The sequence below is a fragment of the Mustela lutreola genome, chromosome 18 (assembly GCF_030435805.1).
Source record: "Mustela lutreola isolate mMusLut2 chromosome 18, mMusLut2.pri, whole genome shotgun sequence".
Lineage (NCBI taxonomy): Eukaryota > Metazoa > Chordata > Mammalia > Carnivora > Mustelidae > Mustela > Mustela lutreola.
In genome coordinates this window covers 6,797,154-6,823,840 of record NC_081307.1, presented here as the reverse complement: position 1 = coordinate 6,823,840, position 26,687 = coordinate 6,797,154, and the positions used below count along the sequence as shown (strand labels likewise).

General features: G+C 35.0%; 1 protein-coding gene across 4 annotated transcripts in view; it reads left to right on the top strand.

The window, feature by feature from the left end:
- ADAM2 (ADAM metallopeptidase domain 2) overlaps nt 1–19,175 on the top strand; it is a 149,092-nt gene extending 129,917 nt beyond the window's left edge. The window contains exons 17-21 of one of the 4 annotated variants that reach the window (XM_059156314.1): nt 9,659–9,736; nt 9,966–10,101; nt 16,810–16,962; nt 18,373–18,434; nt 18,839–19,175. In XM_059156314.1, coding sequence (XP_059012297.1) covers nt 9,659–9,736; nt 9,966–10,101; nt 16,810–16,962; nt 18,373–18,434; nt 18,839–18,958 — 549 coding nt within the window. In that variant the 3' untranslated portion in view covers nt 18,959–19,175. Of the gene's footprint in view, nt 1–9,658; nt 9,737–9,965; nt 10,102–16,809; nt 16,970–18,372; nt 18,435–18,838 lie in introns of those variants that run through there. The other 3 variants (XM_059156315.1, XR_009349726.1, XR_009349725.1) reach the window with 3 other exon arrangements.
- Nucleotides 19,176–26,687: the final 7,512 nt, after the last annotated feature.

The following is a 26,687-nucleotide window of genomic DNA, read 5'->3' as shown; positions in this document are numbered from 1 at the left end:
TTCATTACTTATTTTCTCCTCATTTTAATTACCATGTCTCTTGGTATAGACCTTCTCAGATTGATTTTGTTGGGGACTTCTTGTACCTCTTGAGTATGGATTTTTGTTTTCTTCCCTAGATTCAAGAAGTTTTCTACCATTATTTCTTCAAATACATTTTCTGCCAAGTTTTCTCTTTCTGGGATCCCATAATGCAAATGTGATTTCACTTTTAGGTGTTGCTGGGTTCCTTAAGTCCATTTTAATTTATTATTATTTTTTCTCTTATTCACTTGATCACTTACATTACTCTTTTCTCGAGGTTTCTGATACATTCTTTTTCCTATAGTCTATTATTTATCCCATCTAGTGTATTTTTAAAAATTATTTATTTATTTATTTGAGAACAGAGAGAGAAAGAGAGCAGAAGAGTTGAGAGGGGGGAGAGGCAGAGGGAGAGAGAGAAACAGGCTTTCCACTAAGCAGTGAGCTGGATGTGGGACTTGATCCCAGGACTTTGGGGGCATGACCTGAGCTGAAGGCAGACACTTAACCAACTGAGCCACCCAGGTGACCTCTCTAGCCCATTTTTAATTTCAGTTATTGAGTTCTTCATCTCTGATTGGTTCTGTTTTCTGTCTCTTTGTCAAGGGTCTCACTGATGTCCTCCACTCTTTTCAAGTCTGATAAGTATCCTTATGACCATTAACTTAAAATCTCATTCAAACATATTACTTCTCTCAATTTCATTTATGTGTCTTGCTGTGATTTTGTCCTTTCCTTTCATTTGGGACATATTCTTCTGCCTTTGCATTTTGTCCACCTCTTTGTGTCTGTTTCTATGTTAGGAAAGGAAGTTATGTGTCCTGCTTTAGAAAGCAGAGGCCTTATGAAGAAGAGGTCCTATAGTGCCCTGCAGGTGCAATATTCCCATTTATCAGAAACTGGTGTATCAAGGGTATCTCCTATGTTCATTGTATACACCCTACTATTATAGCTGACCTGCTTTTACCTATTACAGGCAGGGCTTGGTCCCTGTGCAGTTAGGGGGCAAATCCAGGGGCTTGAGCTAGGTCAGATCAGGAGCTTCTTAGAGATGTGTTAATACCAAACTACAGGACACTTTTCCCTGTGCTCTTCCCTGAGAAGTTTTGTGGGCAGGGCCTGCAGTCAGACCAGATGACTATCCCCAGCACACTGCTGGGGCTGCAATGGGACCGGTATATGTGGTTATCTTCCTCTCTCCCCAGAGTAAGAGTCACTTTGGTGATGCACTGGCCCCTGTTGGGATAACTTGCAGTCTGCCAGGTTTGTGGTACTACTTTGAATAGGCACTGGTCAAGGGCATACTGGAGGGGGCAAGTTTGCGGGGGACTTTAGGGGATGGTGTGAGCAAGCTTTGTGTGGGGCTGTTATGAAAGGAAACATGAGAAAAGGCCTGGCTGGAAAGAGCATGTCTGCAGGAGAATGAAAGGGCAGGGTGACCCGTTAGCAAACTAGCAAACTAGTGTTGACACTGCACTGTTTCCCACAGGTGTCTGTTTGTATAGGCTGTGGAGCAGAGGCAGGAAATGGTGCCTGACAGTTCCGTTGTTCTTGGAGAAGTCTCTAAAAGATCCCCCTCCAGCTCAGGCTCTGAGATTAGTAAATAAATCACCCTCTTGTATACCTCAGGTATTTTAAAAACTGCTTTCTATGCTCCATCTTCATAAGGCTGTTTGTTGTGCTATCTCTTTAAGGGCAGGGACTCAAATTTCCTCTCACCTTCCTGGTTCTCCCAGAGCCAACTCCAGTGATATTTAAACTTCCAAGTGTTAAGCCCCACTGATTATAAACCTTTGTGAAATTATGCCCTGTTTTTCAAAGCCAAATATTGTGGGGATTTCTCTTTCCCGTGTGAGTTCCCATTGCCTGAGCTTTCTGATGTGAGTCTGTTTCTCTCCTCTCTCCACACCTGAAATGTCTCTCTCTTCTGTGGTCTGATAGCTCTATTTCTCTGGATCTAATCTCTGTCTATCATATCCTCTCTAAGATGGTCTCTTCTCTACAGTTAGATGTGAAGAATCTGTTCTGCTAGTCTTTGGGCCATTTGGGGCATTATTTACACAGATGTGAGTGTTATCTAGTTGTATCCATGAGATGTGGTAGACTTAGAATTCTGCTACTCTGCCATTTTCCCTGGAAGTATAGCTATGTATTTTTTACAGGTAGTTCTTACTATATTGAAGGAGTTTTCTTCTACCCCTAATTTGTTATGTATTTTATTAATAATGAAAAGTTATTCAATTTTGCCAAGTTTTCAGTTTCAGTGGAGATGGTTGTGTGTTTTTTTCCCTATTATTCCTTTAATGTGTTGTAATCAATGTAATACATTGATTTTTATATGTTGAATCATTTTCATATTTCATGAATTATTCCCAGGTAGTCATGATACACAATTTTTAAAAATATCTGTTGAATTCTGTTTACTTGTGTTTTGTTGAGGACATATATTAATATTCATAATCAATATTTGTTTATAACTTTCCATTATTATGGGGTACTTAGTTCATGTTTTAGGGTAATTCTGGCCCCAGAGAATGCATCTTGATGTGGGACCCCTTGTTATATTTACTGGAAGAGTTTGAGAAAGATTGACTTATCTCTTCTGTAAATATTTGGTAAAATTCACCAGTGAAAGTATCTGGTCTAGGAATTTTCTTTGTTTCAAGGATTGTGATTACTGATTTAATCTCTTTATGATTTATAGATCTAGTCAGACATTTTACTTTTTTGTGATTCAGGTTGGTAGATGGGGTGTTCTTAAAAGTTTGTTCATTTTATTAGTTTTTCTAAATGTTAGCTCTCAGTTTCAGTTTTTCATCTTTTTTTAAAATTTTATTTTATTTTTTTTAAAATTTTAAAAATTTTTTAATTTTTTATTTTTTATAAACATATAATATATTTTTATCCCCAGGGGTACAGGTCTGTGAATGACCAGGTTTATACACTTCACAGCACTCACCAAAGCACATACCCTCCCCAGTGTCCATAACCCCACCCTCCTTCTCTCAACGCCCCTCCCCCCAACAACCCTCAGTTTGTTTTGTGAGATTAAGAGTCACTTATGGTTTGTTCCCCTCCCAATCCCATCTTGTTTCATTTATTCTTCTCCTACCCACTTAAGCCCCCATGTTGCATCACCACTTCTTCATATCAGGGAGGTCATATGATAGTTGACTTTCTCTGCTTGACTTATTTCACTAAGCATGATACTCTCTAGTTCCATGACGTTGTTGCAAATGGCAAGATTTCATTTCTTTTGATGGCTGCATAGTATTCCATTGTGTATATATACCACATCTTCTTGATCCATTCATCTGTTGATGGACATCTAGGTTCATTCCATAGTTTGGCTATTGTGGACATTGCTGCTATAAACATTCAGGTGCATGTGCCCCTGCCCCTTCGGAACACTACGTTTGTATCTTTAGGGTAAATACCCAGTAGTGCAATTGCTGGGTCATAGGGCAGTTCTATTTTCAACATTTTGAGGAACCTCCATGCTGTTTTCCAGAGTGGTTACACCAGTTTGCATTCCCACCAACAGTGTAGGAGGGTTCCCCTTTCTCCGCATCATCACCAGCATCTGTCATTTCCTGACTTGTTGATTTTAGCCATTCTGACTGGTGTGAGGTGCTATCTCATTGTGGTTTTGATTTGTATTTCCCTGATGCCGATGTGACATGGAGCACTTTTTCACGTGTCTGTTGGCCATCTGGATGTCTTCTTTGCAGAAGTGTCTGTTCATGTCCTCTGCCCATTTCTTGATTGGATTATTTGTTCTTTGGGTGGTGAGTTTGATAAGTTCTTTATAGATTTTGGACACTAGTCCTTTATCTGATATGTCATTTGAAAATATCTTCTCCCAATCTGTCAGTTGTCTTTTGATTTTGTTAACTGTTTCCCTTGCTGTGCAAAGGCTTTTGATCTTGATGAAATCCCAATAGTTCATTTTTGCCCTTGCTTCCCTTGACTTTGGCGATGTTCCTAGGAAGATGTTGCTGCAGCTGAGGTCGAAGAGGTTGCTGCCTGTGTTCTCTTCAAGGATTTTGATGGATTCCTTTCACACATTGAGGTCCTTCATCCATTTTGAGTCTATTTTCATGTGTGAGTAAGGAAATGGTCCAATTTCATTTTTCTGCATGTGGCTGTCCAATTTTCCCAACACCATTTATTTATATATTTATATATTTATTTATTTATTTATTTTTTTAAGATTTTATTTATTTATTTGACAGAGAGAGATCACAAGTAGGCAGAGAGAGGAGGAAGCAGGCTCTCTGCTGAGCGGAGAGTCTGATGTGGGACTAGATCCCAGGACCCTGAGATCATGACCTGAGCCGAAGGCAGCGGCTTAACCCACTGAGCCACCCAGGCGCCCCCAACACCATTTATTGAAGAGGCTATCTTTTTTCATTGGACATTATTTCCTGCTTTGTCGAAGATGAGTTGACCATAGAGTTGAGGGTCTATTTCTGGGCTCTCTATTCTGTTCCATTGATCTATGTGTATGTTTTTGTGCCAGTACCATGCTGTCTTGATGATGACAGCTTTGTAATAGAGCTTGAAGTCCGGAATTGTGATGCCACCAGTTTGGCTTTCTTTCTCAATATTCCTTTGGCTATTCAAGGTCTTTTCTGGTTCCATATAAATTTTAGAATTTTTTGTTCCATTTCTTTGAAAAAGATGGATGGTACTTTGATAGGAATTGCATTAAATGTGTAAATTGCTTTAGGTAGCATAGACATTTTCACAATATTTATTCTCCCAATCCAGGAGCATGGAACATTTTTATATTTGTTTCTTCCTCAATTTCTTTCATGAGTACTTTATAGTTTTTTGAGTATAGATTCTGTGCCTCTTTGGTTAGGTTTATTCCTAGGTATCTTATGGTTTGGGGTGCAAATGTAAATGGGATTGACTCCTTAATTTCTCTTTCTTCTGTCTTGTTGTTGATGTAGAGAAATGCAACTGATTTCTGTGCATTGATTTTATATCCTGACACTTTACTGAATTCCTGTACAAGTTCTAGCAGTTCTGGAGTGGAGTCTTTTGGGTTTTCCACATATAGTATCATATCATCTGCGAAGAGTGATAATTTGACTTCTTCTTTGCCGATTTGGATGCCTTTAATTTCCTTTTGTTGTCTGATTGCTGAGGCTAGGACTTCTAGTACTATGTTGAATAGCAATGGTGATAATGGACATCCCTGCCGTGTTCCTGACCTTAGCGGAAAAGCTTTCAGTTTTTCTCCATTGAGAATGATATTTGCAGTGGTTTTTCATAGATGGCTTTGATGATATTGAGGTATGTGCCCTCTATCCCTGCACTTTAAAGAGTTTTGATCAGGAAGGGATGCTGTACTTTGTCAAATGCTTTTTCAGCATCTATTGAGAGTATCATATGGTTCTTGTTCTTTCCTTTATTGATGTGTTGTATCACATTGACTGATTTACAGATGTTGAACCAACCTTGCAATCCTGGAATAAATACCACTTGGTTGTGGTGAATAATCCTTTTAATGTACTGTTGAATCCTATTGCCTAGTATTTTGGTGAGAATTTTCGCATCTGTGTTCATCAAGGATATTGGTCTATAGCTCTCTTTTTTGATGGGATCCTTGTCTGGTTTTGGGATCAAGGTGATGCTGGCCTCATAAAATGAGTTTGGAAGTTTTCCTTCCATTTCTATTTTTTGGAACAGTTTCAGGAGAATAGGAATTAGTTCTTCTTTAAATGTTTGGTAGAATTCCCCCGGGAAGCCGTCTGGCTTTTGTTTTTTGAAGATTTTTATGACTGTTTCAATCTCCTTACTGGTTATGGGTCTGTTTAGGCTTTCTACTTCTTCCTGGTTCAGTTGTGGTAGTTTATATGTTTCTAAGAATGCATCCATTTCTTCCAGATTTTTAAATTTTTTGGCGTAGGGTTGCTCATAATATGTTCTTAAAATTGTTTGTATTTCCTTGGTGTTAGTTGTGATCTCTCCTCTTTCATTCATGATTTTATTTATTTGGGTCCTTTCTCTTTTCTTTTTGATAAGTATGGCCAGTGGTTTATCAATTTTATTAATTCTTTCAAAGAACCAGCTCCTAGTTTTATTGATTTGCTCTATTGTTTTTTTGGTTTCTATTTCATTGATTTCTGCTCTGACCTTTATGTTTTCTCTTCTCCTGCTGGGCTTAGGGTTTCTTTCTTGTTCTTTCTCCAGCTCCTTTAGGTGTAGGGTTAGGTTGTGTACCTGGGACCTTTCTTGTTTCCTGAGAAAGGCTTGTACTGCTATATATTTTCCTCTCAGGACTGCCTTTGTTGTGTCCCACAGATTTTGAACCGTTGTATTTTCATTATCATTTGTTTCCATGATTTTTTTCAATTCTTCTTTAATTTCCCAGTTGACCCATTCATTCTTTAGAAGGATGCTGTTTAGTCTCCATGTATTTGGGTTCTTTCCAAACTTCCTCTTGTGTTTGAGTTCTAGCTTCAGAGCATTGTGGTCTGAAAATATGCAGGGATGATCCCAATCTTTTGATACCGGCTGAGATCTGATTTATGAAACATTATGTGATCTATTCTGGAGAATGTTCCATGTGCACTACAGAAGAATGTGTATTCTGTTGCTTTGGGATGAAATGTTCTGAATATATCTGTGATGTCCATCTGGTCCAATGTGTCGTTTAAGGCCTTTATTTCCTTGTTGATCTTTTGCTTGGATGATCCTTCCATTTCAGTGAGGGGAGTGTTAAAGTCCCCTACTATTATTGTATTATTGTTGATGTGTTTCTTTGATTTTGTTATTAATTGGTTTATATAGTTGGCTGCTCCCACGTTGGGGGCATAGATATTTAACATTGTTAGATCTTCTGGTTGGACAGACCCTTTGAGTATGATATAGTGTCCTTCCTCATCTCTTATTACAGTATTTGGCTTAAAATCTAATTGATCTGATATAAGGATTGCCACTCCTGCTTTCTTCTGATGTCCATTAGCATGGTAAATTCTTTTCCACCCCCTCACTTTAAATCTGGAGGTGTCTTCGGGCTTAAAATGAGTTTCTTAGAGGCAACATATAGATGGGTTTTGTTTCTTTATCCATTCTGATACCCTGTGTCTTTTGACAGGGGCATTTAGCCCATTCACATTCAGGGTAACTATTGAGAGATATGAATTTAGGGCCACTGTAAGGTGACTGTTAATGTATATGGTCTCTGTTCCTTTCTGTTCTACCACTTGTAGGCTCTCTCTTTGCTTAGAGGACCCCTTTCAATATTTCCTGTAGAGCTGGTTTGGTATTTGCAAATTCTCTCAGTTTTTGTTTGTCCTGGAAGCTTTTAATCTCTCCTTCTATTTTCAATGATAACCTAGCTGGATATAGTATTCTTGGCTGCATGTTTTTCTCATTTAGTGCTCTGAAAATATCATGCCAGCTCTTTCTGGCCTGCCAGGTCTCTGTTGATAAGTCAGCTACCAATCTAATATTTTTACCATTGTATGTTACAGACTTCTTTTTCCGGGCTGCTTTCAGGATTTTCTCTTTGTCACTGAGACTTGTAAATTTTACTATTAGGTGACGGTGTGTGGGCCTATTCTTATTGATTTTGAGGGGCATTCTCTGAACCTCCTGAATTTTGATGCTGGTTCCCTTTGCTATATTGGGGAAATTCTCCCCAATAATTCTCTCCAGTATACCTTCTGCTCCCCTCTCTCTTTCTTCTTCTTGTGGAATCCCAATTATTCTAATGTTGTTTTGTCTTATGGTGTCACTTATCTCTCGAATTCTCCCCTCGTGGTCCAGTATCTGTTTGTCCCTCTTTTGCTCAGCTTCTTTATTCTCTGTCATTTGGTCTTCTATATCACTAATTCTTTCTTCTGCCTCATTTATCCTAGCAGTGAGAGCCTCCATTTTTGATTGCACCTCATTAATAGCTTTTTTGATTTCAACTTGGTTAGATTTTAGTTCTTTTATTTCTCCAGAAAGGGCTTTTATATCTCTCGAGACGTTTTCTCTAATATCTTCCATGCCTTTTTCGAGCCCGGCTAGAACTTTGAGAATTGTCATTCTGAACTCTAGATCTGACATATTAGCAATGTCTGTATTGATTAGGTCCCTAGCCTTCGGTACTGCCTCTTGTTCTTTTTTTGTGTTGAATTTTTTCACCTTGTCATTTTGTCCAAATAAGAGTATATGAAGGAGCAAGTAAAATACTAAAAGGGTGGCAACAACCCCAGGATAATATGCTTTAACCAAATCAGAAGAGATCCCAAATCATGAGTTGGGAGAAAGGGGATAAAAAGAGGTTCAAAAAGAAAGAAAGAAAAGAAAAGAGAGAAAAAAGAAAATAAAAGAAAAGAATTTAAAAACAGAAAACGAATAAAGAAAAATATAAAAAAGAAAAAATATATATATTAGATAAACTAGTTAAAAAACATTAAAAAAGAAAAGGTTAAAAGTTAAAAAAAATTTTAGCAGAAGTAGAGAAATAAAATGAAAAAGAAAAAATTAAATTAACTGCAAGACTAAAAAAAATCACAGGGAGAAAGCCATCAGTTACGTGCTCTGCTTTCTCCTCCTCTGGAATTCTTCTGCTCTCCTTGGTATTGAAACCGCACTCCTTGGTAGGTGAACTTGGTCTTGGCTGGATTTCTTGTTGATCTTCTGGGCGAGGGGCCTGGTGTAGTGATTTTCAAGTGTTTTGCCCCAGGTGGAATTGCACCGCCCTTACCAGGGGCTGAGTAATCCGCTGGTGTTTGCTTTCAGGAGCTTTTGTTCCCTGAATGCTTTCCGTAGAGTTCCGGAGGACGGGAATACAAATGGCGGCCTCCTGGTCTCCGGCCTGGAGGAGCCGAGAGCCTGGGGCCCCACTCCTCAGTGTGCCCTCAGAGAACAGCGTCCAGTTACTCCTTTCTGCCCTACCTCCGGCCACGCTCCGAGCTCACCGAGCCTGTGACCGGTTCAAAGTACCCCCGAGCTGTGATCTTACTGTCGGCTCTGTCTCTGTAGCCCGTTTTCCCGTTCCAATACCCGCAAGCTCTGCGACACTCAGACACCCCCGATCCTTCTGCCCTGCGGGACCTGAGGCCACACTGACCTCGCGTGGACTTCGCCCCAGTTTAGCCTCTGGAGCGATGTCCCTCAGTGGAACAGACTTTTATAAGTCCTGATTTTGTGCTCCATTGCTATGCCGCTTGCCGGGAGCCGGCCCTTCCCCCCGGGGTCTATCTTCCCATCGCTTTGGATGCACTTCTCCGCCAGTCCTACCTTTCAGAAAGTGGTTGTTTTTATGTTTCCAGAATTGCTGTTCTTCTTCTCTTCTATCTGCCGATGGATTTGCAGGTGTTTGCAATCTTTAGATAAGCTATCTAGCTGATCTCCTGTTAGCTCTTCACTTTTATTTATTTCATGTCCATACATTTTATTCCAGTATAAGAGGGGAAGATACTTTTGTTGTTTTCTTTACTATCAGATAATCAGAGTCTCATCTAGTGCTGGAAACACAGTAGCACTATAAAATAATCACTTAGTGTTAACACTTATTGCTAAATGGATGTCTCTTATGTCAGAATAATATAAAATTCTTTTAGTGAAATGACAAATACAGATATTATTTCATATGTTAATCTATTTTGGCTTATTTTTATTTTAGGTTTGTAGGAATAAAGAATGTGTAGATGCTGCATACTTGAATTATGATTGTACTCCAAAAAAATGCAATGAACAAGGAGTAAGTACCAGTAATATGATGTGAGAATATAAATCATTGAGAATAATGCTAGAATGTAAACACACAATATCGTGTGCGCACACGCGCACACACACACACAGATTTATATACTCATAAACCACATAACAAGATTGGCCTTACTTTACCTAAGTATTATTTTTAAAATTCTACTGGAACACAAATAATTATAGCAACCTATCTCATAAGGTGATATTTCTCCTGGTTTCAGATATGCAATAATAAAAAGAACTGTCATTGTAACCCCAAATATTTACCTCCTAATTGCCTAACTATTTCTGAAAAATGGATTGGTGGGAGTATTGACAGTGGTAATTTTCAAGGTGTACTTGGTGGTCTCTCTTCTGGTAAGTATTAATAGCAAACTGAAAATATAACTAAAACTATTTTAATTTATTAAATTTAATAAAATAACATTTTATTTATTTGTCTGTCAATCTATATTTAAATTATGTATAGACATCAAATAATAAGACATTTTAGCTAACTTAAGTTTTACTGTAGAGAGTAATATAACATATGTAACATACATTATAAATAAGATATATCAGTAAAGGCCCAGCCAGTAAAATAGAAATGACTTTAGTCCTTCACACAGAAAGAATTCAATATAAGGCTTAGTTAGCTAACACATAATAGCAGAGTTGAAAGCCCGTCAGAGAATCTTGAGGCAACACAGGAATCTACTACTACTTCTTAGGCCTATAAAAAAAAAAAAAAATGGGAAGAGGTGGTATTATTAGAACCAGAATCTGAGGCACTTTCATGACATGTAACTATGGTCAGGGATACATACTAGGATCTAAATCATAGGGAGAGGTACTGTCCAGCATGAGGTAGAGGTATAGAGTATATGCAGCCACCATGGGAGATGCTGCAGAGGCAGGGGGATAAATATCATGAATATTTCATTATTCTGACTTTCCAAATGTTACCCAGCTATTCCTGTTGGCTGAATATAACTAAAGTCTGAAGTAGTTTCCTACATTTTTTTTTTTTAGGTCCAAAAAGAATTGGGTTTTAGAGTAACCCAGCATATCCCACAATACTTAGGGCCAGACTACATATGAAAACTTAAATTTAGGATAATTAAGGCATATTTTGAGCACACACATATCATTTCAGTTTGACCTTAGTGATGTTATTTACAAAAAGTACAGAAGTGAGATTCTGACTGGGTCTTTTAAAATACTAATTCTTGTAACTCTCATTATTGGAACACTCATCTGTTGAAAATCATCTTCCCAATTTGAAATTTGATTACACTGAGACACAAAATGCAAATTCCCCAAATTCATGACACACAAAATGAACAAAATGGACAAAAGTAAATGATTATTTTAAAGTACTATATTTGTGGATGCCTGGGTGTTTCAGTTTGTTAAGTGTCTGCCTTTGACTCAGGTCATGATCGAGTCCCCCATAGGTTTCCCTGCTCAGTGGGAGCCCTCTTCTCCCTCTGCCTGCTTCTCCCTCTGCTTGCCACTCCCCTTGCGTGTGCTCTCTCTCTGACAAATAAATAAATAAAATCTTAAAAATATAAATTACTACATTACTAAGAAGTTTCCTGCATGTCTTACATCTTTCTCTCTGTATATTATATATATATGAAAACATCTTTGTGTGTGTGTAATAGAAAACAATTTGATAATCAGATGGGGGTTTTTATTTACATAAAATGAATCTAAGATATTAAGGCATTAGCTTTGGAACTGAATGTTGCCCAGAAGGTAGACCTCTAGGAAACTGTTGAAGACTTTTAGTATATTGTTGAAATTGTCTTGAGAAGACTGTGAGTGATCAATCGAAAGACAGCTTAAAAACATGTTATTAGAGGGCACCTGGGTGGCTCAGTGGGTTAAGCCGCTGCCTTCGGCTCAGGTCATGATCTCAGGGTCCTGGGATCGAGTCCCGCATCGGGCTCTCTGCTCAGCAGGGAGCCTGCTTCCCTCTCTCTCTCTCTCTGCCTGCCTCTCTGCCTACTTGTGACCTCTGTCTGTCAAATAAACAAATAAAATCTTTAAAAAAAAAACATGTTATTAGATGTTGGAGAAATAGGGACATTTATTATGAAGTGGTAAATTGTTTGTCATCACAGCTGCCTGTGGTAATGTGGAAAGTAGAATTCACTGGTTCTGGTCAACAAGATTTCCAGGTAGATTGTAAAGATTTCCAGAATGTGATTTAAGTAACCTATGGTAAAACATGAGAAGACAGTAATAATTGATGAAAAATACTTCAATTTTCAAGTACAATGTAGATCAAACACAAAGACAGGATTTGGGGTTTTTTTGGTTTCATTTGGATTTAGTTTGAAAATGAAACATTCTTATCCCTGGACTCGCTTCCAACAAAACATTCTTATTGTAAGAAATGGCTAAAAACTAAATTTGAGATATTGAAAAATAAAATTTGACCTAAAAAATTAAATCAAGCACGTGACTGTAAGACCCTTTTTAAAATTTTTATTTTTTATATTTATTAATATTTATATATTTTTTTAAATTTTATTTATTTGTCAGGGAGAGAGAAAGAAAACACAATCAGGGGGAGCAGCAGGCAGAGAGATAAGCAGGCTTCCTGCTGAGCAAAGAGCCTGATGTGGGACTAAATCCCAGTACCCTGGGATCATGAACTGAATTGAAGGCAGATACTTGACTGACTGAGAGACCCAGGTGTCCCTTTAAGACATCTACCCCTCCCAACTTTTTTTTAAACCTCAGGAAGGTAGTGGTGCATTTTATACATCTTAATCTATGCAAGGGTCTTCCAAGTGATGTAGTAGAATGCTTCTAAAAACTGTCAAAGAACAAGACTATGAAGAATCTTAAGTCAGTTATCCCATAGCAGTCTCACCAAGATTCTATGCAGAAAAAGGCTTATCTCAAAAGGCTTATATCTTATTAGGTATGGGCAAGAAACAAGGCTGATAAAGCTATTCAGTTGTTTAAAAATGGCTATTCCTTTTGGAAAAGGAATTATAAATCAAAGGATATAACCAAGACACCAGAATTAAAACTTTTTTGATCTGTGGGTTTATAATTTTTAAATGTAACTACCAACAGAATTAAACAACCCCCCCTCCCTCCACACATTGGTATAGATGGTTTCACAGGTCAAATCCAACAAATGTTTGCAAGGAAGAAATATTATTTATCATTTATTTTTATTTTTTTAAAACTTATTTTTATTTTATTTTAAATTTATTTTTTAAATTTATTTTCAGTGTAGTAGTATTCATTGTTTTTGCACCACACCCAGTGCTCTATGCAATCTGTGCCCTCTCCAATACCCACCACCTGGTTCCCGCAAAACTGGTAGGGGGTCAGCTGGGTTCCTCAGTTGGTTAAGCTTCTGCCTTTGACTCAGGTTGTGATCTCAAGAGTCCTAGGACCACCTGCATAGGGCTCCCTGCTCAGTGGAAAGTCTGCTTCTCTCTCTCCCTCTGCTCACCTCCCACCTATTTATTCTATCTCTCTTAAGTAATTAAAATCTTTAAAAAATAAAAAAAAAATAAAAAACAAGTTAAGGGGGCTTCTTCACCTAATTGTATGAGGAAAATATAACCCAGTATCAAATCCATACAAGGAAGTTAACACAGAGAAATTACAGAACAATATCTTTCATAAACATAGATGTAAACATTCCTAACAAAATATTAGCTCATCTTCTATACCTATCTATATTAAAAGGATAGTAATCCAAATTAGTTGGACTTTATCTTAGAAATGCAAGTCTCCTTAATCACTAGAAAGTCAATCAGTGCAACCAAGTCAACAAAATTATTTTTAAAAAGTATATGACTTTCTCACTTGATACATAAAAATCATTTAACAAAAAAAATTCAACACCTGTTTATGAATTTTTTAAAGCAGCAAACAGAAGTAAACTTGATTACTCTGATAAAAAATTAAAAGGAAACATAGTGGGGCGCCTGGGTGGCTCAGTGGGTTAAGCCTCTGCCTTCGGCTCAGGTCATGGTCTCAGGGTCCTGGGATCAAGCCCCACATCAGGCTCTCTGCTTGGCGGGGTGCCTGCTTCCTTCCTCTCTCTGCCTGACTCTCTGCCTACTTGTGATCTCTGTTTGTCAAATAAATAAATAAAATATTTAAAAAAATTAAAGGAAACATAGCTATTATAGATTGTGATGAAATACACTCTTTTTTCAAAAAAAATTTGAAGATGAGGAAACTAATTATGTTCTCACTATGCCTATTCAACATTTTCCCATAAATCCTAGCCAGTGCAATAACAAAAAAGGAGAAATCAGGAGCATAAAGATTATTAGAAAGGATGAAATGAGACTAAGATGTTTTAAAGTATATAGAAAATCCTAAGGAATCTGCAAAACACTTTTAGAAATAATATCTTTTGAAAGGTCAAAGGAAATTTTCAGTCAGTAATATCCAAGATATATAAAGAAATTATCAGACTCAACACACAAATGCCAAATAATCCAGTTAAGAAATAGGTAGAAGACACAAATAGACATTTTTTCCAAAGAAGACATACAGTTGGCCAACATACATATGAAAATATGCTCCATATCACTTATCATCAGGGAAATACAAATCAAATTACAATGAGATATCACATCACACCTGTCAGAATGGCTAAAAGTGGCAACACAGGAAACAACAGATGCTGAGAATGTGGAGAAAGGGAAACCCTTTTACACTGTTGGTGGTTGCAAATTGGTGCAGCCACTCTGGAAAACAGTATGGAGTTTACTCAAAAATTGCAAGTTAGAAATACCCTATGACCCAGAATTGCACTACTAGGTATTTACCCAAAGGTCACAAACACTGATTTGAAGAGACACATGGACCCTGAGATTTATAGCAGTATTATCTACAAAAATTATGGAAAGAACCCCAGTGTCCATCAATTGATAAATGAATAAAGAAGATGTGAGATTAGATAGATACATGATAGATAGATAAGATAGATGATAGATGATAGAAAGAAGATAGATATAGATAGAAGATGTGAGATTAGGTAGATAGATAGATGATAGCTAGCTAGCTAGATATAGATAGATGATAGATAGATGATATAGATAGATAGATAAATAATGAAATATTACTCAGCCTTAAAAAAGAACGAATTTTGCCATTTGCAATGATGTGGATGGAGGATGGAACTAGAGTGTGAAATGCTACGTGAAATAAATTAGAGAAAGACAAATACCATATAATTTTACTCATATGTGGAATTTAAGAAACAAAACAGATGAATACAGGGGAAAGGGGGGAAATAAAAGGAAAACCCTAAGAGACTTTTTAAAAGAGATTCTTAATTATAGAGAATAAAACTGAAGGTTCATAATCCCACCCCCTTCTCCCAAACCCCCTCCCCCCAGCAACCCTCAGTTTGTTTTGTGAGATTAAGAGTCACTATGTGCTTTGGTGAGTGCTGTGAAGTGTGTAAACCTGGTGATTCACAGACCTGTACCCCTGGGGATAAAAATATATGTTTATAAAAAATAAAAAATTAAAAAAAAAATGAAGGTTACTAGAGGGAAGGTGGGTAGAGGCTGGTTTAAATGGGTTATGGGTACTAAGGATTGCACTTGTGTTGAGCACTGGGTATTATATATAATTGACAAATCACTAAATTCTTCTACTGAAGCCACTATTATGCTATATGTTAACTAATTAGACTTTATTTTTTAAAGAATTTTTTAAAAATATTTTATTTATTTATTTATTTGACAAGAGAAAGAGAGAGAGAGAGAGAGACCACAAGCAAACAGAGGGAGGTAGAGGGAGAGGGGGAAGCAGGCTCCCTACTGAGCTGAGAGCCTGATATGGGGCTCCATCCCAGGACCCTGAGATCATGACCTGAGCTTAAGGCAGAGGCTTAACCCACTGAGCCACCTAGGCACCCCAACTAACAAGACTTTAAATAAAAACTTGAAACAAAGAAAAACAAGTCAGTAGTTTTGCTATATAATAGCAGTAGTAAGTGGAAATCAATTTAAAATTAATACCATTTACAATATTATTAAAATAAAATTTTAAGGATAAATTTAACAAAGGATGTCTAATACCTTTACACTGAAACTAAAACAGAAATGCAAACATGTTAAATGAAACAAAATAAGTGGAGAAATATGTCATGTTTACCTATTGGAAGATTTACTATTGCTAAGATGTCAATTCTAATAAAATGTATAGATTAAAATACCCAATCATAAAACCATGCAACTTTTATATATTAACAACTTGATTCTAAAATATTTGCAAAAAGTGTCAGAACAGAAAAAAAAAATCCCAGAAAAAGAACAAGAGGGACATCTTTGTCCATTTGGCTTATATTGCATTTACTTTATTATATAGTATGTACATATAGAGATTATATATATATAGATAGATAGATTGTATATTATAGATTATATTTAGTGTGGCATTGGTAATTGTATCTATTGCTTTATCAATTTTTCAAGGAAAATATAGGTAGTTCAATGAAGGAGGAAATCAGTTCAAAACATTGTACTGTAAGAATTAAATATCCAAATAAGATCAAATGATACTTAAAATTTCAACTTAACAGTTTATAAGAAGTAATCATAAATCTGAACATATAAATGAAAACTATATATCTTCTTGAAAGAAGCAGAGAAATGTCCATATGACCTTAAAATAAGCAATAATTTCTTAGATAAGACATGAAAATACATATCAATACAAGACATGAAAGGCAATTTGGACCTCATGAAAACGTTATAACATGTACAGTATTTACTAAAAATAGGGTATTGAGAAAAAGTGTTCTTTACAGAGGTCACACTTTCTTCTCCTCTATATTATCAAACTGTTCTGAAAAGAAACTGTGAAATAAAAAGTTAATAATGAAGCAAAGGAATATTCTGGAAGTAGGAAATATTTTGGAGGGCACTTATGCTGTCAACTTATCTACTTTATTTAAAATCTTGTTAATTATACAATTATAAAAGTTAAAATTTCGTATGTTAATAGTCATATTAAAATAAAGAAATATCTTTATTATATTCTTAGTAATTGCTTTTAAATCACTGATGTTTTCTCTCCTAGAAAGAAGCTACATTGAGGATATTTACCATTCTAAACCTACCAGATGGCCATTTTTCTTACTTATTCCCTTTTTCATTATTCTCTGTGTACTGATTATCACCCTGGTAAAAGTTTATTTCCAAAGGAAAAAATGGAAAACTGAGGAGTATACAAGTGATGAGTATATTGATTTCATATTTCATATGATTTAATATTTAAGATTTATTACTTTTATAATTTGTTGGCATATATATGACTTATTAATAAAAGTATCATGATATAACTAATAACTCAAAATTAGGGAGAAAATTTAAATTTATATTAAAATATAATAATAATATATTAATAATTAGTACAATGGATGAAAAACAGAATTTTTCCAAAAGTCAGCAATTTTAATTTTAATCTTATAACTAATTCTGTTTGGTTAAAATTAAGTGGAAATGATTTTTAGTTAATGTTTACCTCCATTTACTTTTGATCTTAACTATTAAATATATATAAGCATTATTACTTTATTCTTTAATATTTTTATATTTCAAAGTATTTTATGATTTTTTTTAAATTTGTATTTATTTATTTGACAGAGAGAGAGATAACAAGTAGGAGAGAGGCAGGCAGAAAGAGAGGAGGAAGTAGGCTCCCTGCTGAGCAGAGAGCCCCAATGCAGGGCTTGATCCCAGGACCCTGAGACCATGACCTGAGCCAAAGGCAGAGGCTTTAATCCACTGAGACACCCAGGCACCCCTCTTATGAATATCTTATTAAAAGAAAGCAGAAATCTTAAAAAATAGTCTTTCAGGCAGTTAAATAGATTGAGAGGCAACTAGAGATAGAAAAATTTAAAAATCAATAAATAATAGACTGAAAAATCTAGTTTGTAGTCAAAGCTAACCTAATGAAAAATAGAACAAATAGTTTTTCATTAGTTTTCATTAAAAGACCTTAGAAATATCTGAAAATTTGCTTCAAAATAAAAATAATATTAAAATCAGCTTACTTCAGAGAAATATCTACAAAATAATTTTTGTCTTTGAATTTTATATCTGTGCTATTCATTTTATTTAATATAAGTAAATTTTATTAAAATATTAAAATTGATAAGATAATACCAAAAGGGAATACATTTCATAGAAATGTTTTGATAAATTTATGTAAAATTGCTGAAATAATGTGTGTGAAATAGTTAACATAATTCAACATTAAAGGAATATTCATATGTTGGATGACTGTATTATGGAAAAACTGATAACATATCTTGAGGGGAAAAGCTAGTAAAAGTAGTAGTAATAAATATGGTAGAAGGTGAATCACGAGAAGCTTAAGTCTATTTAGCTACTTTTTACAAATATTGAAATTATGGAATCATTTTTAGGTAAACTTGTATTACTGTTTTTTCTCATGTTAGGATTATTAGTTGAGCGGTGTTCTCAGTGGCAAGATATTCTCAAGTAGTAGCTGGTCTCAGAGTATCAGATCCTAAATAGGATTTCAAAGCTGTTTCAATATTGATGGTGTATACAGAGTTTTGTAGAACAAAGAAAATATAATTTTAAATGATTATATTTATTTTGAAACATATAGGCAACTTGAAAGTGAGAGTGAAACTAAAGAGTAACCAGGAAAACCGAATCCATCATATCACAGTGAGTATAAAATAGTTTAGGGGTTGAGACAGAAATAGAGAAAATTTAATGTATCAGATAAATGTAAATAATATAAATATATATTAATGATGGTAGTTATATAGCTACATATAATAAAATTGAATTGGAAAATATTTTTCAATATTGAAAACTAGATCATAGGCACAGTAAACAATAAATGACTTTTTAATTTGCCATTTTAAAACTTCTTTGCGCTGTAATCTTAAATTTTTTCTAATAATATCTAATCCTTTAGCATTTGTGTGTTCAGAAGTTGGTTATGAATAAATCACATGATAGAACTCTTTCTTATAATTAGGGTATCCTCATGCTTTTTGTTGAATTGTCATTTTTAACTTGATTGATTAAATAGGTAACTTTTCCCCTTTTATTTATTCTTCCAGAGTAATTATCTTCAATGGACAGGAAAAATGGAAAAACAAAAACAAAACTACATGCAAGGCCTGATTATCTGGGATTCAAAAACCTGCATATTAATAGTTATGATAGATAAGAACATATAGATGATTTTTAATATAAATATAATATACATTTATGTTTATATATAAAACTCAGATGAATTATTTGTAAGAAATGCATACTTATGAGTTTTTATATTACATATTTCTTATTTTTAAAGCTATCTCATACTAATCTATGCCTATTCAACATAGGCATAGGCACTAATAACTCTGTTATTAGTAGGAATGTGATACAGTTGATAATATAATAAATCTAATACCATGACTAAAGCTCACTGTTATATTTTAAATTGCAGTGCTATGTAGTTATGTTATAGTCGGGTCTGCTACCAATCAAAAAACAATGACCCTAAGAATTGGAAAAAAAAAGTCTCAATTTTAGCTGCCTGAAAAAGACACAACTCAGTTATATAAAGGTTCAAGTTAAAGTATGGGAAGATATATACCACAAAACTTTACACAAAAGAAAGCTTGATAGACTTTAACACTGAAAACATTCATAGAGATAAAAAATAACACAAAAGGTTATTCTTTTTTAAAAGATTTTTTCTTTATTTGAAAGAGAGAGATATAGAGAGAGAGCATGGAGGGGAGGGCAGAAGAAGAGGGAGAAGCAGACTCCCTGCTAAGCATGGAACCTGACATGGGACTCAGTTCCAGGACCATGGGATCATGACCCAAGCCAAAGGTAGATGCTTAACTGACTGAACAACCTAGATACCTACAAAGGGTTATTCTTAAAAGGAAATTACAATAGTACAAATGCATTGGTTAGAGTACTCCAGAGAAGAAGAACCAATAGGATATCAGTGCTTGAGAGATGATAGAGATGGTATAGGTGATAGATGATAGATAGATGATGATTGATAAGTAGATGATAGATGATAACAGTTAGATAAATAGATAAATGAGAAGATTTGTTATAGAAATTGATTCATATGTTTATGGGGGCCAAGAAGTCCCATGATCTGCCATATGGATGCTAGAGAACCAGGAAAGCTGGTTGTATAACTTACTATGGCTCTAAAACTCTGAGACATGGAAAACCAATGGTGTAAGTTAAGGTCTGAGTTCAAAACCTGAGAACCAGAAGTGCCAATGGGTGTCCAAGGGCAGAAGAAGGTGGATGTCTTATCTCAAGCACAGAGCAGCTTCACCTTTATTCCAACTTTTTTTTTTCTTTCTCTCTCTCTCTCTCTTTCTTTTTTCTTTTTTTTTTTTTCCCTATTCAGGTCCTCAACAGGTGGTAATGCCTATTTCCATTGGTTTTCCTTCCATTTCTATTTTTTGGAATTATTTGAGAAGAATTGGTATTGATTCTTCCTTAAATATTTGGTAGGAATCCTCTGAGGAGCTGCCTGGCCTTGGAATTTTGTTTGTTGGGAGATTTTGAATATTAATTCAATTTCATTGCTGGTTATCCATCTGTTCAGGTTTTCTTTTTTCTTGTTTGAGTTTTGATAGTTTGTATGTTTCTAGGAATTTATCCATTTCTTCCAAATCATCCAATTTTTTGGCATAAAATTTCTCATAATATTCTTATAATTGTTTACATTTCTGTGGTATTGGTTACTTTTCTCCTTTGTGATTTTATTTATTTAGGTCCCCTCTTTCTCTCTCTCTCTCTTTTGTTAAGTCTGGCTAGGGGTTTGTTAGTTTTATTAATTTTTTCAAAGAACCAGCTCCCAGTTTCACTGATCTCTTCTACTGGGTGTTTTGTTTTGTTTCTATGTCATTTATGCCTGCTCTGATCCTTATTCTTCTACTGGCTGTAGGCCTCATTTGTTGTTGTTCTAGGTCATCTAGGTGTAAAGTTTTGTTGCTTACTTGAAATTTTTCTTGCATCTTGATGTCGGCCTGTATTGCTATATACTGCCCTATGATGACTGCTTTTCCTGTATCCCAGAGGTTGTGGATCATCATGCTTTCATTATCATTTACCTCCATTTTTAAAAATGTATTCTTTAGTAGAATGTTCTTTAACCTCCATGTATTTGGGGTATTTCTAAATTTTTCTTGTGGTTGACTTGAAGTTGTATAGTGTTGTTGGAAAATATGTATGGCATTATCTCAATCCTTTTATATTTATTGAGGACTGATTTGTGACCTAGTATGTAAGATCTGTATTGTGAAAACTATAAAACATTGATGAAAGAAATTGAAGATGACACTAAGAAATTAAAAACTATTCTCTCCTCATGGATTGAAAAAACAAATATTGTTAAAATGTGTATATTACCTTAAGTAATCTATGCATTTAATGCCATCCGTATAAAAAATACCAACAGCATTTTTCACAGAGCTAGATCAGACAATCTTTTTAAAAAAATATTATATTTCTGTATTTGAGAGAGAGAACATAAGAGAGCAGAGAACACAAGTGAACAGAACAGTAGGCAGTGGGAGAAAGAGAGGTAGACTACCCACTTAGTAGGGGAGCCTGATACAGGGCTCAATCCCAAGACCCTGAGATCATGACCTGAGTCTAAGGAAGCTGCTTAACCAGTTGAACCACCAGGCACACCTAGGTCAGACAATCTTAAAATTTGTGTGTAATTACAATAGATGCTGAATAGCCAAAGCAACATTGAAAATAAAAGCAATGCTAGAGCCATCACAATTCCAGATTTTAAGTAATATTACACAGTTATAGTGATCCAAACTGTATGGTGCTGGCATAAAAATGAACATATAAATCAATGGAACAGAAGAGAAAATCCAGAAATGAACCCACAACTATATACTATATATTTCACAATGAAGGAAGGAATATCCAGTGAGACAAAGAAAGTCTCTTCAACAGATTGTGTTAGGAAAATTGGAAAGTGACATGCAAAAGAATGAAACTGGACCACTTTCTTACACCATTCACAAAAGTAAATTCAAAATGGGTGAACAACCTGTGATACATGAAACCATTAAATCTTAGAGGAGAACACAGGCAACAGGTTCTTTAACATACACTGTAACAACTTCTATGTATGTCCTGAAACAAGGGAAACAGAAGAAAAATAAACTATTGAAACTTCACCAAAATAAAAAGCTGCTATACAGTGAAGGAAATGATCAACAACACTATAAGTTAACCTACATAACTGAAGAAAATATTTGTAAATGATTTATCTTATAAAGGGTTACATCTAAAAAATACAAAGAACTTATCAAACTCAACACCCAAAATGAATAATACAATGAAAAAATGGGCAAAGACATGAATATTTTTCCCAAGAAGATATACAGATGTCCAACAGACACATGAAGAGATGTTCAACATCACTGATCATCAGGGAAATACAAATCAAAATTACAATGGAAAATCAACTTACACTTGTCAGACTGACTAACATTAATGACACAAGAATGGACAGAGATGTTCATGAGGTTGCAGAGAAAGGGGGACCTTCTTACAATTGTTGTTGTTACAATTGTTGGTGGGAATGCCACTCTGGAAAACAGTATGGAGTTTCCTCAAAAAGTTATAAATAGAGCTACCCTATAATACAACAATTGCATTACTAGGTATTTACTAAAAGGATACAAAAATACTGATTCAAAGGGATATATACATCCCAATGTTTACAGTGGCATTATCAACAATAACCAATATATGGAAAGAGCCCAAATGTCCATCAAGTGATAAATGAATAAAGTGTTGTATATATATAAAACGATGGAATAGGGACGCCTGGGTGGCTCAGTTGGTTAAGCAGCTGCCTTCGGCTCAGGTCATGATCCCAGGGTCCTGGGATCGAGTCCCACATCGGGCTCCTTGCCCTCTGCAGGGAGCCTGCTTCTCCCTCTGACTCTGCCTGCCATTCTGTCTGCCTGTGCTCGCTCTCGCTCACTCTCTCTCTGACAAATAAATAAATAAAATCTTTAAAAAAAAAAATAAAACGATGGAATATTCTTTAGCCATAAAACAATGCAATCTTTCTATTTGCAATGATGTGGATGGAGGTAGTATCATGTTAAGCAAAAAAGTCAGAGAAAAACAAATATCATATAATTTCCCTTATATGTACAGTTTAAGAAAGAAAACATATGAGCACAGAGGAAACAAGAAAGAGAGGGGACATTTCAGTGGCTCAGTCAATTAAGCATCCAAATTTTGATTTCAGCTCAGGTCATGATCTCTGGGTGGTGAAGTTGAGCCTCATGTCAGACTTCATGCTGAGCATAGTGCCTGCTTAAGATTCTCTCCTTCTCCCTCTGTCCCTCTCCTCTCACTTGAGTGGTCTTTCTAATTGCAAATAAATAAATATCTTTAAGAAAGGCCAATACAGACTCTTAACTATAGAGAACAAACTGATGGTAAATAGAGGAGAGGTGGGTGGGGGAATGAATTAAATGGGTGATGGGTATTAAGGGGTATACTTGTGAGGGCAACTGGGTGTTCCATGTTAAGTGAAGAATCACTAAATTCTACACCTGAAACTAATACTAACAGTGTATGTCAGCCAACTGGAATTTAAATTAAAACTTACAAACATTATTGAGTAAAGCTTATTGACTCACAAACATTAAAACATTTTCTTATTTTTTTTAAAGACTTTATTTTTGTGAGAGAGAGTGAGCATGAATGGGGGATAGGAGCAGAGGGAAAAGCAGACTCCTCACTGAGCAGGGAGACCTACATGGGACTTGATCTCAGGACCCTGGGATCATGACCTTAGCCAAAGGCAGATGCTTAACTGACTAAGCTACCCAGTCATCTTAAAATTTTTTTTAGTGTCACTCCTGTGTATCTCTAAACTAAACTAAACTAAACTAAACTAAACTAAACTAAAGCCATTACTCTCAGGAGAAGAATACATAACTGGCCTAACATAGAAAAGAAGGATGAGACTAGACAAAATGCCAAGACAGAGGAATTCTTTCAAAATGAAAGAATAAGATATGTTTATGGCCAGATATCTAGGCACAACAGATAAGAGTAACATGCCTGACAGAGAATGTAAAGCAACAATCATAAAGATATCCACTGGGCTTGAGAAAAGAATGGAAGACACCAGGGAGAATCTTACCACATAATTTAAAAAAAGTCAGAAATGAAGAATGCAATAATTGAGATTTAAAACAGGCTTGATGCAATGAACAATTGTCTGGAAAAAGCAGAGGAATGAATTAGTTAGTGATATAGAAGAGAAAATAATGGAAAATAAGGAAGCTGAACGAAAGGAAGAAAGAAGAAATGTAGAACACAAGACTAGACTTAGGGGAACTCTGTGACTCCATCAAACATAATAATACTCACATTATAAAAGTCCCAGAAGAAGAGGAGAGAAAAGGAGGCAGAAAATTTGAAGAAATAAGTGCTAAAAAAAAAAAAAAAAAAAGTTCCCTAATCCGGGGAAGGAAATAGACATCCAGACCCAAGAGGCACAAAGAACTATCAAAATCAACAAAAGCAGGCCAATATCAACACATACTGTAATTGCATTTGCAAAATACAATTATAAAGAAAAAAATCATGAAAGTGCAAAAGAAGTCCTTAACTTACAAGGGAAAACTCATAAGGCTAACTGTGGACAGTTGGTTCAAGCCCAGTTATCATGTAAGATGATATATTGAAAGTGCTGAATGGAAAAAATGTGCATCCATGGATACTCTATTTAGCATGGTTATCATTCAGAATAGAAAAAGAGGTGGAGTTTCCCACACAAACAAAAATTAGAGGGGTTCCTGAACACTAAACCAGCCACACAAGGGTCTAATTCCATTCATTTGTATATGGATATTGTTTTCCCAGCACCATTTGTCTTTTCTCCATTGAATAGTCTTTCCACCTTTCTCAATAATAATTTGACCATATATGTGAGGGTTTATATGTGAGGGTTTATAGCTGGGCTCTATATCCATCCATTGGTATACATGTCTGTCAATACCATTTTCTTCTGTAGATTTTTAGTTAGTTTTGAAATCAAGAAGTGTGGGTACTCAAATTTTTCTCATCTTTATAAAGGTTGTTTTGACTATTTGAATTTTAGGATATATTTTCCCATTTCTCAAAAAATGCTGATTTTGATGGAAGTTGATTGAATCTGTAGACTTCTGTGGGTAATATTTGCATCTATTAAGTTGACTAATCCACGAACATGGGAGTCTATATTTTCTTTAAACTTCTTTAAACAAAGTTTTCTTGTTTTAATTATAGTTCTTTCATCTTCTTTGTTGTTTATTCATGAGTATTTCATTCTTTTTGATGTTATTGTAAATGGAATTGTTTTCTTTTTTGGACTTGTCATTGTTAAGTGTGTGGAAATGTAATTGATATTTTGGTATTGATTTTGTATCCTGATGTTTTGCTGAATTTATTAGGTCTAGCAATTTGGGGGGACATCTTTAGGATTTTGTATGTATAAGATGGTATCATCTGTGAATAGAGATAATTTTTCTTTGCAATTTGGATCTCTAGTTTAATTTTCTTGCCTAATTGCTTTGGCTAGAATTTCTAGAATTTTGTTGAAAAGAAGTGGCAAAAATGGGCATCCTTGTCTTTTTACTGATTTTAGGGGAAATGTTTTCAATCTCTTACCATTGAGCATAATGTTAGCTATAGGTTTTTATATACATCCTTTATTATTTTGAGGTAGTATCATTCTGTTCTTACCTTGTTGTTTTTGTCATGAATGGGTGTGCTTTTAGTCAAATGCTTTTTCCACATCTTTGATGTGAACATGTGGTTCTTTTTTTTTTTTTTATTCTATTAGTGTGGTGTGCTGCATTGATTCTGTTTCTGATTAATAAAAAAAAAATATACAAACTATTTTATATTACTGAATTTTATAACTATATTTGCTACAAACTGTATATAAAACAAACCAATGAGATACTTTCGTTATCCTTCCTTTATTGCTTGAGAATAAAAATGTATAATTTGCCTTCCACATCCTGGATATCATGTAATATTTTCTTCATGTACCATTACTCAAAGCCCCAATCTGTTTCAACAACAAAATATATCTGCACCTTATTGGTTATAACAGAAATATAAAAAAATAAATTCTTTGCCTTATAGCTAAGTAATCCATAAAATACTTTTTAAAGTCTCACAGTACTTATATGCTAGGTTCTATTTTATCCATTTTACAATTAAGGGAACTAAAGATGTTAAGTTTATTTTGACACATAGCTAGTAAGTGATGGATATCTGGAAGCATCAGTTCCTTTAACTCATTTCAGCTTTTTCACCAGTATTATATACACATATCTATTTCAGTGCCCAGATATCTTTTGCTAACCTTTCTAATTAATATTAAAAACTTACATGTAAAATCTCTCAAGCTTTCAACTAAACATATAACCTGCAAAAAAAAAAAAAAATCTGGTTTATATTTTGCCTTCCATTGATTGATTTTTTAAAAGATTAAAAAAATATATTTTTAAGTAATTACTACACCCAAGGTGGGGCTCAAACTTGCAACCTCATGAGAGTTGCATGCTCTTCTGACTGAGCCAATCAGGTGCCCCTATATTTTACCTTTTAAAACTTATCTACTTCAAATTTATTTCAAACAATGTTACAGAATAGTCAGTAATTACTCAAGTATTCTATATTTTCAAATTTGCCTACTTGCTAGGATTTTTTACCCCCAAATCAATATTCATAGATCTCACTTGATCATTTGAATTAATGCCCAAAATGAAAAAAAATTCAGTGACTCTAAGGTTCACATTCTCTGCTGAGGTTGAACAAATGATACTCTGCCTTGTTATTTCAGTTCTTATACAGAGAGTATAAAAAAAGTATGGAGCAATGCACTGTATTGCA